Source organism: Patagioenas fasciata, chromosome 2 (assembly GCF_037038585.1).
Source record: "Patagioenas fasciata isolate bPatFas1 chromosome 2, bPatFas1.hap1, whole genome shotgun sequence".
NCBI classification, from domain to species: domain Eukaryota; kingdom Metazoa; phylum Chordata; class Aves; order Columbiformes; family Columbidae; genus Patagioenas; species Patagioenas fasciata.
In genome coordinates, this window is record NC_092521.1 from 133,750,076 (window position 1) to 133,768,689 (window position 18,614).

The 18,614-nt window shown below is 40.0% G+C and overlaps 1 protein-coding gene across 1 annotated transcript in view; it reads left to right on the forward strand.

Moving 5' to 3' along the window:
* Window positions 1-5,072: 5,072 nt before the first annotated feature.
* Window positions 5,073-18,614, forward strand: part of SKAP2 (src kinase associated phosphoprotein 2) — a 115,467-nt gene continuing 101,925 nt past the window's right edge. The window contains exons 1-3 of the mRNA XM_065831227.2: window positions 5,073-5,236; window positions 15,582-15,687; window positions 17,801-17,826. Coding sequence (XP_065687299.1) covers window positions 5,188-5,236; window positions 15,582-15,687; window positions 17,801-17,826 — 181 coding nt within the window. The 5' untranslated portion in view covers window positions 5,073-5,187. The remainder of the gene's footprint in view (window positions 5,237-15,581; window positions 15,688-17,800; window positions 17,827-18,614) is intronic.

Below are 18,614 nucleotides of genomic sequence, written 5' to 3' on the forward strand. Positions count from 1 at the left end.
ATTTTCTTTTTCATTTCATCTGCCTTTCAAAGAATCATGAAGAAACTTTGCTTTTACTTCTGGAGAATGCAATAGGATGTTTATGCATGTTTACTCACATCGGAGTTATTAAGATTCTTCATTGCTCCAAAATGTTCATTAAGTATCAAGGTTATATAGGGGGGTAAATAAAAGTTTATATAAGATCTAATTATGAACTCCAGTCAAACAGAGCTTCCCTCCCCACTTCCTTCCTAAATCGCACTCAGCTGCAAAAGACACATCAGGGCATCTCTGTACATGTTGGAGCGGAGAAATGGGGAAAGAAAGTCTTCATTCCTTTAGTATTTAATTGTAAGATGTCTAAGAACAAAGGGATAGATACAAACAGAAACAAATGGACTCAGTGTGAGCTGATAACTCGTAACTCTTATCCAGCTGGTTGCCTCCACACTTCATTGGAACTATTTGCATGATGAGCAGCAGAGGTCGTCTTTGGTGATACTTGGGGAGTTATGTTTGGCTTGCTTTCACAGACTTTAGTGAGACAAAATATCCACTGAAATATCACACCTGTGCCAAAACTAACCTTCAGGATCTTCCGTTTGACTCAATCCAGCTGGAAAATACCTCAAAACAGGATCTCAGTGAAACTCTGAAGCCTTTATCTGAGTTTTCTGAACATATATATTTTTAAAAACAGTACACTGAACTTGAACTTGATGAGATACAGAATATTTTTTGTCTAATAAAATATTGGGTAATGCACAATCCTATACAAACTAATGGATGCTCAGGTAAAAAGAAATGCTTAAGCAAAAATGTTTCCCACAACATGTAATGCTTAGAAAAGATCTTTCAAAGTTATATTTATTATCCCATAGCTTTGATAATGTAAACACCGGTCTTTCTTTCTAGAGATAATTCTTAGTTCAGCAAAATTAGACATTGCTGGAATATATTCGAGTACAAAACCAAAAAAATATGCCCTTGTTTCTCCTTACTCGGAAAGGTGAAGACTTTAGAATAAAAAATAATAGTTCTGAAGGCTGAGCAGGTAGTCATGCTGTGGCCCAGAGCAAATGATCTAGGGGACCGTTGTTTATCTTTTTCAGTTCAGCACTTCTCTGTGGTCGTAGAGCTGGGAAAATGTGGAGAGAGAAGGGAATGACTTGTGTTTCTTGACTTGTGTTTTTAAAGCTGCTGGGGATTTCTGTCCTCAGGCTGAGGTCTCAAAATGATAGGCTTACAGAAAGCAATGCTCAGGACAAGACTACCAACCTGGGAAGTACTTCATAAATAATGGCAGGTCACCTTCACGAAGAAAAATATATTAGTTTTGTAACTCAGAACATGAACAGTGACACCAAAGTCTCCAAACTCTGTAGAAAAAAAGGTTGGTGTAGCAATTTTTCATCATATAAACTAAAAAGGAAACAAGCAATCAGTGTTCAAAACTTTTACAGTCTTGCTGAGCACCGTTTAGTTCCATTTGTGATCATCAAAGCATCCCGTAAACTGAAGAGTGTGTTCAGCTCACGTTCAACAGGCTGAACTCAATGGGCTGAATTCTAAGTGCAAGAGCATGTTTCCACATCCCAACAAAGTACAGCCAACGCAACCCAACTGTGCAAACAACGCTTGAATGCTTCAAAGGTTTTGTTTCTGTATAAAATGCCTGTAAGAGGACAGCAAAACAGGAAGCTTTCACAGAGGTGGATTCTGAACAGAAGAGGATACACTAAATTTTAATGAATTGTTACATGAAGTACTATCTCTTCTTTATGCTTCCAAGTTAGTTTGTAAACTCATTCTCAAAACAACTGCTGTCATGTCCTGAATGTACCTCTGCCTGTGAGGAAATCATTTTAACTTGAGCTGTGGTAGCAAATCCTAAGAAAACATTAATGATGTTTTGCCAGAGGACAAAGGGTTCAGAATATGTTTTTCCACTGTTAGAAGCACCGCTGCTTTTCTTCAGTGCAGTGACCATAGTCAAAATGCATAAAGAGTTGCCATGTTTAGAGCACTGTCATTCAATAACATAATTTTCCGATTTTTTTTAAACCCAGAAATTTTTGCGTTTCTTTGCAAAGAAAGGGCTTCTGTAAAAAAAGTCTGTGCTTCTTCTGTTTAACAGCTCTATGTGCATGCCAGAAATCTTTGCCAACTACTGTTTAATGTAATTAAATAATTAAAAAATATAAATAATCTAATTATTGACTGGCTATTTTGTTTTGAATCTGTCGAAAGAAGACAGACAGCCAACTGGACGAACAGATGAGAACACAGAGTAGCCTCAACAAGGCCGCTGCTGCCTGTATGAAATAGTGCAGGGAGCAGTGCAGGGAGCACGCACTGTAATTCAATTAATTTTCTATTACAGGACATGTAGAGAACAAGCAGCAGCTGTGCACAGACCCTGTTTCCTTCTTCTCCTAGAACCTAAGTTTTAAAAGCATGGCTGCAGAAAAGTGGAATGTTTAATGGGAAAACGCTGGATTTCCCAGGATGCTGGATGTGTTTGATTTCTTCAGGGGAGGGCAAGCGGCGGCAATGCTACTCCTGAACGGGAAACTTTATTCTTCTTACAGCTGTGTTGCTGTCGGCTCGCTGCAGGTCCAGGTAGGTTGCTCCTCCTGAGCTTCCCACTTGCGCAGATCTCCCCACATGGACAATAAACTTCTGTGCGTTCCCTGCGGCGTGGCTACCCGCACATCAAGAATGCCTGATCTATGGGCCTGATTAAGTGAAGCAGCGTGTCTGGTTTCGATGAGGCACAAGCTGTGGAATCCTCAGAAACCCGGCTGAAACAGCACTGAAGCCAGACTTGTTTCAGCGAAGGAGTCTGTTTTGAATTATGCTTCCTATTAGCGGTAGATTTAAAAATTAGGGAACTATGAGTAAATCTGGAACTTAACAAGGCTTAAAATAGGCCTGGGTCACAAATCTTGTTAACTGTGTGATGGGCTGGTCTTCAGTGCAACAACAAGGAGGCCTTTAAGGAAAAAGTAAGTAGAAAAACCCTGAGTGACTAGAGCACGTGGAGTGGGAAATAATAAAGGTAAGTTATTTCTTCTCATTTCATGTTCTGAAACTCAGGGAAAGCTCACACAAATGGTAAACATATGGAATAAATTATCAGGAAAAGCGATCTCAAAACAAAGACTACAACAAGTTCAAGTGACACCCTTGACTTATTCCTGGAACAGAAATGGATGGAGCCATAAAGTCAACACAAGAAACTAGGATTATGATTAACCTGAAAAAGGGCAAGCAAATTAGACTACAAGCCATTTTCCCATTCCTTATGGCAGCTTCCCAAGACTGCACATCTGAAATGTGTAATTTAACGTAAACCCTGAAAGCCCTCCTTGCCAACCACAGAAAAATCAATCAAACATTTTCTTGTACTAGAAGAGGAGTAGGTATTTATAGAAATAAAGAGGCAAGATCTATTTATATACATATGCATCCAGATGCGCGTGCATGTTTATTTTGAAATTAGATAACCAACATAAAAATCATTACGCAACATGATACAGGTCAGTTAGTTAACTGCTTGAATTTCAGTCAAGATGGCCATAAAATCAGGTAATAAAGCTGCAATGCTTTGAAAACCCAGATGTATTTGAAATGAGTTGTTCCATGTAATTAAAAGAGATGTGAGAGGTCAGGAGAACAATATAATCTAATACCATATCTACATTGCAGACTTCAGCTGGCACAGCTACATCAAGCAAAAGTACAAAACTGTTTAATACCTGACTGATACAGCTGTACTGCCAGCTGTGCCACAAGTATTAATACAATTACACTGGTATAAAGGTGTAATTTAATAAATATAACTTATTTTCCTTGCCTTTTTTTTTTTTTTTACACTGGTATGATACACAGATGTGCTAACATAACTGCAGCTCTAAACCAAACATTTTCTGTAGTAATAACATAGATATAGCCAAAAGTACCAAGGTCACAGAAGCACATGCTACAAGTTTACTTTGACTATTTCTACAGTAAACATATTACGTACTGATGTGCTCAAAATACATACGACTAGGGATTTGTGGTAAAAATATATCAAAGCTGCTTCACAAGCAAAACTTCTACAAAGTCAGCCCTTTTGGCAGCCCAGCTGTGTTGCTTAAAGACAGCATTTCTTCCTACCTCTGCCCACACATCTGTGCTAACAGGCCAACGCCAGCAGACCTATTCCCACTGCTTCACTTTTGATTTCTTATTTCACTGCATGCCTTGTGTGTGCATGTGGTTTCCTCCTCTCAAGTTCTCTGGTTTGATTCTGCCAGCTGCAACTGTTGGGGCATTGGCCACAGCCATGGAACGTGGGCAGGCTGCGGTCTGCCATCCCAGACCCTGGCAGCAGCAATGATGGCAGATCTACCATCCCAAACCCTGACAGCAGCAATACTGGCAGGTCTGCCATCCCAAACTGTAACAGCAGCAATGCTGGCAGGTCTGCCATCCCTAACCCGGCCACTGGTATTGGCAGCGGGCTGAGAGGGGGAACCAGCAGGGCCTTGCTGAATGCTGCGGCCAGCATTCTCTCCCCAATTCCCTCACACGGTCAGCACTGTGCTCTAAATGCAGGCTGGAAAGATCTCTGGAATAAACTGAGTTCAAAACTCATCACCCTTCCTTCCCACCGACACACCCCCACCACCGCCCCGCCCGCCCGCCCCTATGAGAGGAAACCGAGGCTGCCCTCAGCTTAGGAGGGGCCTGGCGCTTGGGCGGGACAATTAGTAGACCAATCAGAGCGAAACTTCCGGGCGTTCTCATCCAATAGTCAACTTCTCGTGGGCTTCGGGGTGGGGGCGAGAAGATGACTAACGCTGAGCGCCATGCTCGATTCTGGCAAGAGGGACGGGACTGCACGGTGCCCTCACGCAAAATGGCTGCTGGCAGCGGTCACATGGGAGGCAGTCCCTCGTGGCGGGGGCGTGTCTAGGGGGACACCCAGCCGCGAGTATAAACATAGGGAGGGTGATAAAGCGCATGCGCGGAGCTGGGCAGGGAGGGGAAGGTGGTGCAAAAAGCCGTGAAGCCCCGCCCCATTGCTTGTAGCCCCGCCCCCGTGTCTCGCCGCTGTGCCGTTGCTGCCGGGAGGCGGGGCTTTCGCTTCCTCCCCGGCGGGGCCGGGACGAGCTGTCGAGCCCCGCCCGCGGGGTGTCCTTGGCCGCCCTCAGCATGCACGGCGCGCCCGCCATCCCCGAGGAGGTCTGCAGCCTCCTGGCAGGTAAGGCCGGCTGCCGGCGGGCAGGGAGGGGACGAGGGAGGAAGGGCTTCCCGAGAGGCGGGCGGTGAACAGGGCGGAGGGGAGGTAAAGGGGGGCGGGCCGGCGAGGGGTGTGACAGGCCTGAGCAGCCGGCGCGGCTGAGGCGTGCGGGGGACCAGCCCCTTGTGCCGTAGCCCCGGCGGGGCGCTCCGCAGCGGGCGCTGCACGCTCGCTTCCAGTTCACCGGCTCGGGGGCTCCATCGCCCCGTCAGTTCCTCTCCCCCGGTTACTTCCTCCCCCGGCGGCGCGGTCCCGCAGTTCCCTTCTCCGAAATGAGGAAGGAGGGAGGTCCGGCTCCCGCTCCCGGTCGCCCGGTCCCCCGCTGCGCTCGCAGCCCCCCGCCCGCCGCTGGGAAGGGGTGTGAGGTGTCCGGGGCTTCTGCAGGGCGGCCGCGGGCGCTACAGTTCCGCCACCGACACGCGTGTGTGCCGGGGACCGAACGCCAAGCGGAGCCGGCTGCTGGCCGCTGAGCGAACCGAAGTTGCTGCGCTTCGCGGTGTGTCCGGGGCCCGGCAGGTGCTGTCGGAAGTTAAACTCTGTCGTGCTGGTGTCACCAGCGCCGCCTCCCCCAGTTAATTAAAAAAAAACCCCAAACAATTCCCCTTTAAACATCTGCGGCTAATGTCATCGAAGCGAATTAAGATGTTTGCTGAATTGCTGGCATATTGTCCTGTCAGTCAAACACGTCCGACTGTGAGTGTCCGTGCTCCTACGGATCTGTCAGAGCAGAGGAATGGGATGTTTTCTCACCATGAAAGGTTACCAGCAATAGTGTTCGTAGAGACTTCAAAATACCAGTGTAGTTTTTAATGTCTAAGACTTATATTTCATTTCAAAATATTTTTTGTTGTTCATGAAAATAAATTGTATATTTCCAGTTTGCAATTTCTTTTATATTTATGGTAAAATTAATTAAGAGCTTTGCTATCATGAAACAGTTTTAATTTCAGTGGGAGTGTCTTTCTTTTGAGAACTTCTGTTTCTGCCATAGGAACTTGTGTAGCTCTGACTAAGCCTTCCCAATTACTTCCATTTCAATTACTTATGCTTTTCAAAATCTTCCTTCTGAAATTGAGTACTCAGATTATGTGACTGCTAGAATCCAGTGTAGCTCATCGCCTTTGAAGGCTGTTTTTTTTTTTTTTTTTTTTTTAACACTGTATTAATTCAAGAATGAATGCTTGAAACACGTTGCTTTTACCTCATTTTTAAAGTACTTCTGCCAACTGTTCTAAGTGTTTTTCTGACTAGTGTTTGTAAGTCCGTTATTTGCAGATTATACTAGTGGTAGTAAAATCTGCATGAAAGGCCACCAGAAAAAAGGAAAACTTCTGATGATTTCTTATCATGGCATAGATTCTTAATAGTTTTTGATAAAGCAAATATTAGCCTTAGTGAGCCTTTCCAAGCCTTGGTATTTTCTTTGGTGTTACTGTATTCTGGAGCTTGTGATCGCATGAAGTGTGCATGTGTTTGTTTCAGAGCTGTTTTCACTGGGTGAAGCTGACCTTGAAATTCTTCAATGTCTTAAGTGCTTTTAGGATTTTTATGAGGGAGTGTGATGCAGATGGGATCATTCTAGATTGTAATATATATATATTTTTTTTTTTTTTTTTTTTCCATGGTGCCTCATTTACACAACTTGACCTTCTCCCCATCTTTATCTAGTCTCTCATGGAAAAAGTGATACAAAAGTTTGTATGTTGAAATGAAACTGAGAACAACTATTTTCCCTCAAGGGGGATGCTTACATGTTTTTTCAGAATCACTATGATCAACAGTCTTATGTTATATACAGATATCTAGTATTTATACAGTGTGTAGAGCTTCAGCTTTTCTGGAAGAAAATGAGGTGGTTTCTTTAGTGCTGTCTGTAGAATTGAAGAAGAGAATAGAATGATTTACCAATGATCTTTAAATCTTTCGTTTGTTATTATGGTACCATAAACACTACATAATATGTCGCTACAACTGTGATGCTAATATTTTCAACTTAATTTGCATTCACATGCAATTTTGTTTTGGGACTCAATGCAAAATGAGCTTAACACTCATTAATTTTATGACAGCATAATTATGGAGTAAGCAGAAATCCAGCAGAGTGGAGATGGATAGGGTAGTGAGGAACAACTAATAGTTTGCAACTTTTAATTTTTACTTGCAGAATCATGCAAGGGGAAACAAATCTAAGGGTAATTATGGTCATACAAAGTAAAAATTCAATAACCTCCTTCCTTTTTAAAAAAATACGGCATTACTTCTTACAGTATGTGTATGTTAACTATGTTAACCTCTCCTTCCTTCATGCATGAAAGTCAGAAACTAGACTAATTCAGACTGTATGAACAGTTCTTTCACTGATATGTTTAGGTTCTGATAATTTTTAATTATGTAGTCTCCTGCTTCTTTTTGCTCAAACTATTCATGTAATGAAGATGTATGGTAATGGAGGAAGGAAGGGAGCTCTGTAATATCTTCACTATTCATTAAGCAACTGTTACACGATACAAAGGCTGCAGTGAGTAGATAGTTATTAATTTCTGCATGCCCTTCTTTGAGGGTGCTTCTTAATGTATTACTTTAATGGCTCACAAGTATTGATCCAGCACCTCTTTGAGATGAGGGAATATTGTTTTCCCATCGGTAAAATTAGTGTAATAAACAAGATGTGATCTGGGGTTGCAAAAAATAATCAATGGTGGAGCAGAATTAGAATTCAAATCACCTGCCTCCATGCTGCGCTGCTTTCTCTAGAAAATAATGTGAGTTGGATGTCTATACTCACTGGCCATTACGGGTGCCGGGCACTTCTTCATACCAGGTTCTGTTGAGAACATGCCATTGTTGTCTTGTGACAAGCGCTCTTTTTTAGCTTGATAATCACATAGTAGTGAGGCAGTGACAGATACAAAAATCTTGTAAATATTGTGCCCTTCCTCCTCTGTTTAGTCTTTTTGATTTTGCCTCCTCTTTCCAACTTCTGCAACAAGTGGAGGAGCAATCATATGGATTTCCTTATCCCTGCTTAGCCTTGATTGATCACTGGAGTACTGTCTACCCACTACGCTGAACAAGTAGGGGTCCTACTGGAAAACATACTAAGTGCTCCTGTAGTTAAACACAGTGATAACGGGAATAAACACACCAGGGGATGAATTCAAGTTGCACAGGAAACTTTCTGACTTGTGAGTGCTTTACTTTGAACCCAAACAATATTATATCTTTAACCCAAAAACAAATTCCGTCACACGTGCTGGCAGGGTCATTGTAGTTGCATGTCAGTGGCGCTGAAATGTTCCAGGCAGAAGCACAGCCTGAGCTCTGGGCTAACTGCATTAGTTGGAAACAGGAGGAAGCTGTTTCTGTACAGTTGGAGGGGAAAGGTCAGTGTGGCTATGGGCTTATTGCAGGGGATTGTTGGGATTTCACAATCCCATCCTCACTTCTCTGACTTGTTCCAGTAGTGGGAGGGAAACACTGGAAACAGAAACAGAGTCCTCTGGTCATGAGTTGAACTTCTGGTTAGAAGGAGAAAGTCATTTTGTTGCTCTTATCTTCCTAATACACCTGGGAGGTATGTGGTAGTGCATCTGACTCCTTCATTCTCCACCTGTGTCTCTACATCTTTTAGATGATATTTGAGATTTTGGAATTTAGTGAAGAAAGAGCCCAGCCCCATTGTGTCTTTTCTTCTTTTGAAAATATAGCTTCTGTCATGCTTATATGGTCAGGATCTCTTTGTGGATGTTTGGCAAAGTGGGATGTTACTTGTATGCTTTTTTTAAATTTTATTTTTTATTTTTTTGATTTTTTTATTTCTTTCTGTGAAGTTATTATTGGTTATGTAGATTGTTGAATGCCTGCTCATTTTTATTTTTCCTTACTCTTTGGTGCACGCTCTAAGTTTTGGCTTGTCCACAGTCGAGAGAGATTTCAGAGGCTGCTTGTTCCCCAAGGCAAATTATTTCTCCTGTAACATAAATCAGGCTGGTTGCTTCAGTCAACTTGACTGGGGAAAAAAAAATCTTGAGTTTTTTCAGTAATGGAGATTTAGTTTGAGCAGCTTTTGATTTATTTTTAAAAAGTTTTTCATGGTGTCATGATCATTAGATATATGTATCTTTTATATATTTTCCTCTTTGTGGGTAAGGGTCCTATTGTTTTTTCTCTAGTTCACTTTCACCCTTTGCAGTATTTCCAGTTTGAATCTTCTGTATTCATATTTTAAAAGTTAAAAAGGTTTTTGTTATGAATATAGAATGATACTCTTTCTCTAGTTCATATGGAACCTTATATCCAGTCCTAATATCAGTTTTCCTTGGTCTCCTAAATAAAAATCCAAAACTAAACAGAAATGTATGTTCTTACCCTAGCAACCATTTCAATCCCATTATTATTCAGTTTGTTTAAATACTTATTCATATTGTCCAAATCACATTTTTTCAACGTGATTCCTCTAATCTCGTCTTCAAATTAATATTGTTTATCCACTTGTTTAGCTGTATTCTGGCAACAATATGCAGAATAAGTCAAGGCAAGAAAACCACAAGACAGTAGATCCAGTGCTTGAGTTTAATTTTGCTTACCTTCTATTTTTGGGCACTACAGTAGTTATATTTACCCCTGATGCCCAGAAAACTAACTGTCCTGTTCTGACCTCCTTGTCAGCTGTCGCTGGACTTGTCCTTCCATTCGTGTCATAGGAAAAGTGATCTGGGTACAGTGTAGTTCTTCTTCATTGACTAGTTAAATTTTGAAAGGGTATTGTTGTTTAAAACTTTACTCTGTTTTAAAGTATCATTTTGTTGTTTCCAAGGTTTTAACGAATGCTGGTTCTTCTGGAAGAATCCATCTTTATAAGATAAACTGGGGTGATTATTGTAGACATCTTCTAAGTAGACATGTATTTACAACTTTGGTAATATATATGTATTTCAATAGTAGTAGAATAAAAATGAAACAGTGAGATGAAAAAATGCACAGAGGCATGCCTGGTAAGGAATAACCTCCAGTGATTTGAAACATAGTTCAATTGTCTCTGCCATAAATTTGAGAATAAGTGTCATATATGGGTGATAAAAATGGCATAGGCTATTTTTTATATACTCATTATTCACTTAGTTTGTCTTTTTCAATTAACGTGGAGTCTATCTTTCTCATCTGACTGCGTTTACGTTTCTTTCATAATCATATGTCAACAAACCACAATAGATGCAGCATAATGTGGCACACAGTGTAAATCTTTAGGTTAATCCTTAACATTTTTTATTATAGTTCATTTGGAATCACTTTGTAACTTGATCATGATTTGTACTGGTGTGGGGTTTTTTTAAACGATATGCTTAATAGGTTACAGCTTGATCTTTTCTCACCTATTTAATGCAGAGGGAGGATGCTCAACTATTCAGCCGATGAGATTAAAGATATATGGTCCTTGATTATAATTTTTCTTCTTTAACTTCTTAAAAGAGATATCTTGTTTACTTTATTTAGGAGTCTTAGAAAGCAGAAGTATACCCAAACTGCTAAATTGCTAATGAAACTGTTGAGCATCCATGTTCTTAATGATACTCTGCATGTGGCAACATGGCAAGACAGCTTTGCTTTTGGGGATTTGAATGTGCCTAGCTTGCATTTACCTTCCCGAATTCCCTGACTTGGCTTCCCAAATTCCCTGGCTTGCAGCCAGCTTCTGGCCCTCTCAGTCCTTGAGGGGGAGAGAGATGGGAGAAGGCTGGTGACTGGAGGAATTGTTCTGCTGACCTGCCGTTCCCTGCTGGTGTGACCGGCAGCTCTTCCAGCAGGTGACGCCGCACGAGTGTCCTCTGCCATATGACAGATGCGTGCACAGCCCCAAAGCAGGAGCCTGCATTCTCCTGGGGTCAGGGACAGGGAGCTGCGTATGTGCCCTGCCATGTGAGTGGAAACACACCTGTCCCATTGCCGGGTTATAATTGTTCTCTGTCATTTGAATGGCGTGAACTCATCAGGTGATGAAGAAGTGACTTTTTGATGATGTGATAGACAACATTTTGGTTACCTGCTGGAGGGGGGGAGAAATAAAGACCCAGGGCACAGTCTGAGTGCTTCTGTGAGAGTCTGTTTGGCCCACCCTGAAACAAAAATGAGGTAGTTCTGTCCTAAGTATGTTTGTTTATGAAGTGTGACTGATATTCACAATATTAAGCCCTGTAAACAACAAAAGTGCTATGATTTGTTATGATTAGCACTCTTTAATGCAGCACTTGCTTTGGGCTAAAAATTTACAACATTCTTGAAAAAGCCCATCTGTGTAGTTTCAACATTTGTGAAAGAAAATAGCCCCAAAGACTTAAAACAATGAAAAACTTGCAGTGTTATCTGTTTATAATCATGGAAGTAGGGAGAACCACAAAATGTTGTAACAATGAAAAGCAAAATAAATCATAACATTTTTCCTTGTGAAAGGAATGTAGATGAAAATTAATTTAAAATGGCCTTTCGGCTTTTGACTGTTGTATGAAACGGCAATTAGGCTTTGAATGGTGTGAGCCGGTTGAAGTGGACAGAACTAGACTCTGGTGCGACTTGCCTGTTCTGTCAGTTTGTGACCTGTATTGATAGAGCAATTTGGGAGTGGATGGTGTCAACCGGATCTTTCAGTTTGAAGGCAAATAATTTCGCTGGGGTATGGTTCAGACAAACTTAAAATCATGAGCTTTAAGAAACAGAGCAACAAATGTAGGTATTCAGGCTGGGACAGTCTAACTTACAAGCTTACAAAAAGCTAAGTGATGTTGAATATGTTTCCAAACTTTCTTTCTCTTTGAAATTTTAGCATTTTCGATGGCAGCAGCTGAGTCCCTGCAATGTGTGATACTAAATGGCTACTTAGATTGTTAGAACAATTTGTGGAAATAGATTGTTTTGTTTGTTGTGTGGTAGCTGGTTAGTAAAAGTGCTTTTAAATCTGTTCAAAGAGGTATTGTTTTTGGAATTTATCTTTTAGTACATTTAGATTCCTCAATGGGCCAACTGCAACTGAAGCATGAAAGAAACACCTCTATACTCCAGTGCTTGTGACTAGTAGTTCACATCTTTCCTTTTCTGTATAGCATTAAACTAGCAAAGGAGAGAGCAAGTTTTGGATCATCCTGGAGAAGGAAGAGCAAGTAAGTGACTAGAATAGCAGTTAGAAATGGGTAAATTTTACTGCTTCTGTCTGAAGGTCGCTGTATGAGACTCGCATCTGTCATCCTGAAGTCCTGAGTTTTGTTCTCGTTCCAAGCTAAATCACTTTGTGGAATGTCACAGAAGTTGTGTGAATGTTCCTTTATGTTTTCTAACAGCAGGGACTGCTCCTTCCATACTTTTCCACATGTGGAAGTACAGGTAGTGAAGAGATAATTATAGCATAGATAACTTTGCTTCTTGTCCAGAGGAGCTTAGGATAAGTTACTCAACTCATGTGCATCTGGCATATCCTGGATGGATTTACAACACTATATCAGAAGATGGCTTGAGCAAGATAGATAGCATTCTGTGTAATTGTGAGTAGATAGGAAAATCTATGGTACAGTAATGTTTAATTTTCAAGTGTATTCCTTCTTGAAGACTATGTGTTCATCAGGTCTGTCTTAATATTTTGGGGTCGTGATGAATTAAACAATGTGCTTTCTCTGGACATATGGAACTAATGGTATTCCATGATGAGTACAGTGCATTTTGTTGGTGGATACCTGAGCTCAGAGGACCTGTTTTACAGTCTTGTGGGAGAGGGAACCCATCCCAGGAATGTCTTCTCTGTAACTGCTGTTGCTGTTTAGAAACAACAAATGTGTCAAGATCTTCTGCATGCTTGCTCTCTTTTTCTTTCACTCCTTCCCTTCCATCCTCCAATTCATTATCTGCTTATACTGAGAGCATCTACTTCTGCCCTGTCCCTCCATGGTTGAAAATTCTGCATTATTTCTGCTTCTGAAATCCAAGCTTTTCCTGAAAAGAACAAATTCTGTCAGCAATGTAGTTAGTCCTCACATTTTTGTATCTACAGTGTATTTTAAGCCAGAAGTGGTAATTCTTAATTATGATAATCAACTTGGTTTCTCTTCTCCACATACTCTTTAATTGTGTTATCTCCACATTCGTATTTGAAAAAAGCTTTGACAGTCAGTCAAAACCTTAGATGTCAGAGTTTTCAGCTGAGTTTTGAGTTTTTCGAAGAAGAAGCCAGCTGAGTTTAAATGAAGACTTGAGAGACAAAGTTCTGTTATTAGAGTCCAAAGATTACTGTGTAAGCTTTGCTCCTTGTTTATAAGCATGACTAATTCCTCTAAGATTTTACCTATTGCTACCTAGTTAGAATGTTGAAGCTGTGATCAAATTTTTGAAATAAAAATGTGAAAGTGTGGAGGAACAAATATTTAATCACCCTGTCCCTCCTAGAGTGAAAGGTTGATGTGTACTGGAAAATCCTGTTTTGTTTCATTGAGAGAAAAAAATGTTGATGGCTTTGATTTTTGCGCTCAGTAGAAAAACCATTTTTTTGTGTGTGACGTGAGTTTTGTGGTAGGTCCATGTCTTTGGGTCCTTGTTCACCCACCTGATTGGAAATTACAATCATTGGATTTTATGGAGATGTATACCTTTTCTGCGGGTTAGGACAAAATGTTTCCAGGGATGCTTGGTGTATGGTACAGAGGCTGTTAGAGGTGTGTCTGGAGGATTCATTAATACGCATGTTAAGTGCCTTTCCTTCTGCCATTTTAAAGAATGAATGCCATAGAACTGAGAGTGGATCAGCTCCCTTCTGGGCTGCTTTGGAAAATGTAATTGAGAAGCTTCACTGTCTTATGGGGAGGGGGAACAAGATCATTCTTCAGAACTCTAAAATACTTTAATAAATAAAGACTTTTGGCCAAGTTTTGTGAAGACCACAATTTAAACATCTAAATAATAATCCAGTAAATTATTTATAAATAACATCTTTGTAATAGCTATGCTAGCATTCTCAAAGAGGAACTTTTGACTTAATTTGTTTTCTTGCAGCCTGTAATACAAACTGGGATGTGTTTATGTTGAACTTCCATTTTATAAAGAAAAAAGCAGGTGATTAAGGTTTTCAGTTAGGAAATCTGCAGTGAATATTAAATTAATGTTGTTTTAAAATATAAGTATTTGCATACAAACATTTGAGTACTCAGTTGGCTGTTTTGTGTTTCTTTAAGAAAATGGAACATCTAATCTGATTTGAAAAGTTACAGGATTAAGATAGTGATATCCATATATATTTGCATCTACATGGGTTGAGCCAAAGTGTATATTTGTGCATGTGTATGAGGGGGCAGGCACCATGTGGTGCCTGACGTATGTTTGCTTTCCCTGATTCGCTGAACAGTTATTACCCATACCGCTGAGAAAGTTAAGTTAACAAGCAGGATTTTTTGGTCATATTTCTACTTTTCAGTTTTCAGGATAATTGTATGTTGATTGGTAACTGTAAGAAACTTTTACAGTTAGTTTCGGCAATCATTTTTGTTAACCAAGAAAACGCACTGCTAGAAGAGTTACACTCCCCCAAATTCTCACTCATTGCATTGTTTTTATCCTATGGAATGGATTTTTACTATATTACAAACAACTGTGGTAAATTTATGGTATGCTTTGATTCAACATGGCTATATCAGTGTATCTTCTGTATAAGAGTTAAACAATAAAGCACAGGTTAGAGCCTTGGTTTGTGATTCTGCGGGTGCAGGTATGCTTAACTTCAAGTACACACTTGGGCTTGACCCCTTTGATATGCTTATTGTACCTGCCTAATTGTTTGCAGGATTGAGGCTCTGGTTATGAATTTTTAGTCAGCCAAGGAGGCAACGTGAGAACGTTTGAAAATATTGTAACCAGTAAGTGACGTATATTAGTAGCTGGGTAGGCGTTACTGCTGAAACAATGAGTTACTCAACCATTTTTATAACTTCAACTTCTAAAATAACATGGCAGTAATACATACATAAGGGCTAGTTCCATGTTTTAGTGTAATCCCTTACTTTAGGTGATGGAAACTAATTGTTATAGTACTGCAATTTATTAGGACTTACATGGCATAATCAAGTGAGTAAGAATCAAATGTCACTATAGGATTTGCTGTGCTCAGCATAAGGAGATCAGAGAACAAATGTATCCCATTTAGAATCTGAAATGTTCGTTAACTGTGCTGTGTGTAGGCCTGATTTTTTTTTTTTTTCCACAGTGGTATCAGGACAAACTCGTTACAGCAGCAGTTACCTGGTTTTGAGATGTATTTTTTTTTTTGTTCTTTATTCAGATGTTGACACATTTATTTCCCGAACGCTAAAAGGAGAAAATCTATCCAAGAAAGCAAAAGAAAAAAGGGAAGTTCTTCTTAAGAAGATAAAAGATGTTAAGGCAAGGTAGGTGATCTTCCTGGCTTTAATATGTTATACAGTCACTTACTGATAACTTAAGTTTTTATAATCTTTTAATAACCCAACCACTAACAATATTAACAATTAAAAATCTGTCTGGGTCCTGATTTTGTCAAATAATCTACATGGGTTCATACCTTTAAATCTTCCTTGAAGCTGTTAGAATTTAGTAATAAATGAGAACATAATGATTTGTCCCATTTGAATGGCTGCAATGTTCTGATCCCTGGTTATAACCTGGTTGGGTAGAGCTTACCTTCACCTCTGCTTGGGTAAAATTCCTTAAAATACGAGAAATATAAAGCATTGAGAATATGAATGAGCTTCCTGTCGCCACACTCAGCTGGTGTAAAACGTAATTCAGTGCTGAGTTTGCTTTACTGTGTATTCTGTTGTTTAACTCTGTCTGTATTAGGAAATTGAAACATAACTGGAAACTATTTATAGATTCTAAGTTTGTTTCAGGAGTGTTGAAATAGTGAAGTACTATAACAGATCAAGCAGAGGGGGGTGGTGCTATATATATATTTTTTTTAATACTGGGCATGATTTGAGACTCTGTTCCATTGGGTTTTTATTTCAGTCAAATCATTCAGCTGAAGAGATTTGGCTGTAGTTTTATTTGTGCTACAAAATTTTATTTGCAAAATATCTTTTCTTACAACTCTAGTCAACTAGGATATCATTTAGTATTTGCTGTTGTCTTCCCACTGTTGTTTCCAAGGTGTTTCTCTACTGATCACTCCCTTTTGATATCTCCTCACGTTTGCTTTGATGAGATACTCCTCTCCTGCCTCTGTGGCAACTTGTTTACAATTTCAAAGACAGCACAATCATGTGGCGAAGGCATTATTCTTTGTATCACACTAACTGCAGGAAGGCTTGAAATGTGTCCTGGAATTTTGTAATTAAAGATTGCTGGCTATAAATGCTTGGGGAACTACCTTTTAGATGATTTTTTTCTTTTTCTTTTAAATTGAGCTAACTGGGACTGTACAGGCGACTTGCAAATATAGCACTACTGACTTTTTTTCTTCAATCTTATGACTCAACTCTGGTTTTTGGATGATGAAATATCAAGGGAGGGAACATGCACAGTTGACACTGAATTCTTTGCCGTTCACTTACATGACCCTGTGATTTCACATCTTAATTTCTAATTCCTTCCTTGTCTTCTGTAATATTCTTCACTGTTAACAGTCTTTTGCTTTTCATGGAGGCTACAAAATACATGCCCCTTGTAGTCATCTTCGATTTTCACATCCCACATATTGGGTAGTGTCTAACTATTGCTGCTGCATGTTACACAGGATTTCTTAGATCTGACCCTTTATCTCTGTTTGCATTTCTCATTTTCTTATCCCTGGACTATTCTTTTCTCTCCTGCTCGTTACTTGTGAGCATCTCCTCACTCATTAGCCTGATACACGCACTACTGCTTATTGTCCGTAAAGCTGGTCATGGCATCTGCATGTTATTTGCCATCTATTTCTGGTGAGATCCTGTTCTTTTCAGAGCAAGTCAGTCCATGCATACTTCTTGAAATGCCATTTTACATAGCTCTGTCCTAATTACTTATCTTTATACATAAAACTATATAATTACTATTTTTGTTTCTGAAATACCTTCAAGATTTAGCTCTGAAGAAACAGGATTTTTTCCTTCTGGGATGATAGAAATTTTTTTTGAGGCAGTAAATATATTGAGATCTTCTTATTTGAAAATTATTTTTTTTAATTAGGCATGCATTAACTTTTTAGTTTCTGGTTAATTATTAATACTTAGTAATTTGAACTTTATAAATAACTGCAACTAAAACCTCTGTGGATTTTTTTTTCCTGCCAACCTACTGTGTTATATTTAAAGTATGCTAGTGGCACTTACTTGTGCACAGAACTTTTTGAAATATATGACCATTTAGAAGTTTTACTAAACTTAAAGATGCTTTTGTGTGTTTATACCTTAAGATACGTCTTAGTAGATGTATGTTCCTAGAAAAGGCTGCTTCATCCGAATTTGGTTTTGTTCAAGCCTTTTTTTGAAGTGACTGGGATTCTCTCAACTTTGTGTCTGATGTTGTTTCTTCTTCTTTCTGCAGTTATCCTCAAGAATTCCCGGATAAAGGTAAATTCCCCTCCTCCCCGCGCTGTTTTTGCCCTGGGGCGGCTTAGTGTCGCGGGGCCCGGGCCGAGGGTGCGGGCGCCCCCTGCTGGGGACAGTGGGGAACCGCTGCCCGGGCGCAAAGCTCTCGCTGAACCGTCGCTTCCGAGCTTGGGTCCCGTTTCCTTCATTAAACACGTCTGAGAACGTTTGTCGATGAAGAGATCAGTTTATAATTTGATATAAATTGAGCTATTACTGTCTGTCTTAATTAGCAATAGTATAGCATTGTGAAAGACCATGTGATGGAGTTTCGTTTTTTGTGTATGTGATTTTATTTTCATTTTTGTTTTTCTCCAGAGGAAGTATATGCAAAGCAGCCTCCTTAGGAGATAAAATTTGAACAGGGATAACTTATTTCAGCCCCTTTTTCTTCACGTTGCAAAAGTCTTCAATTCCGTAGTGATGTCTCTTTAACCTTTCAATATGATCATCCAGTGGCAGTATGATATTGGCGTTTGAATGAATGTTTTTGTTGTGCAGTGGGAGCTCAGACCTTCAGCTGGAAAGGAGACAATTTAGTGTGCAAGTAATGAAAACTGAAGTGTGGGTTATCTATTGTCTAGTGGAGTTAAAACAAAGCTGCACAGCTCAGTTTAGAAAAGACTGAGGAGTTTGTTGCTACAGTGTTCTGTTCTGTAACTGAACCTGGAAGGGCTCTTATTTCCATGATGCTAATTCTTGAGGTCATGACCTATAGCCTGTGGATGCTGGTATGAGGGTCACAGTGTGAGGTCAGAAAAGCCTATGCA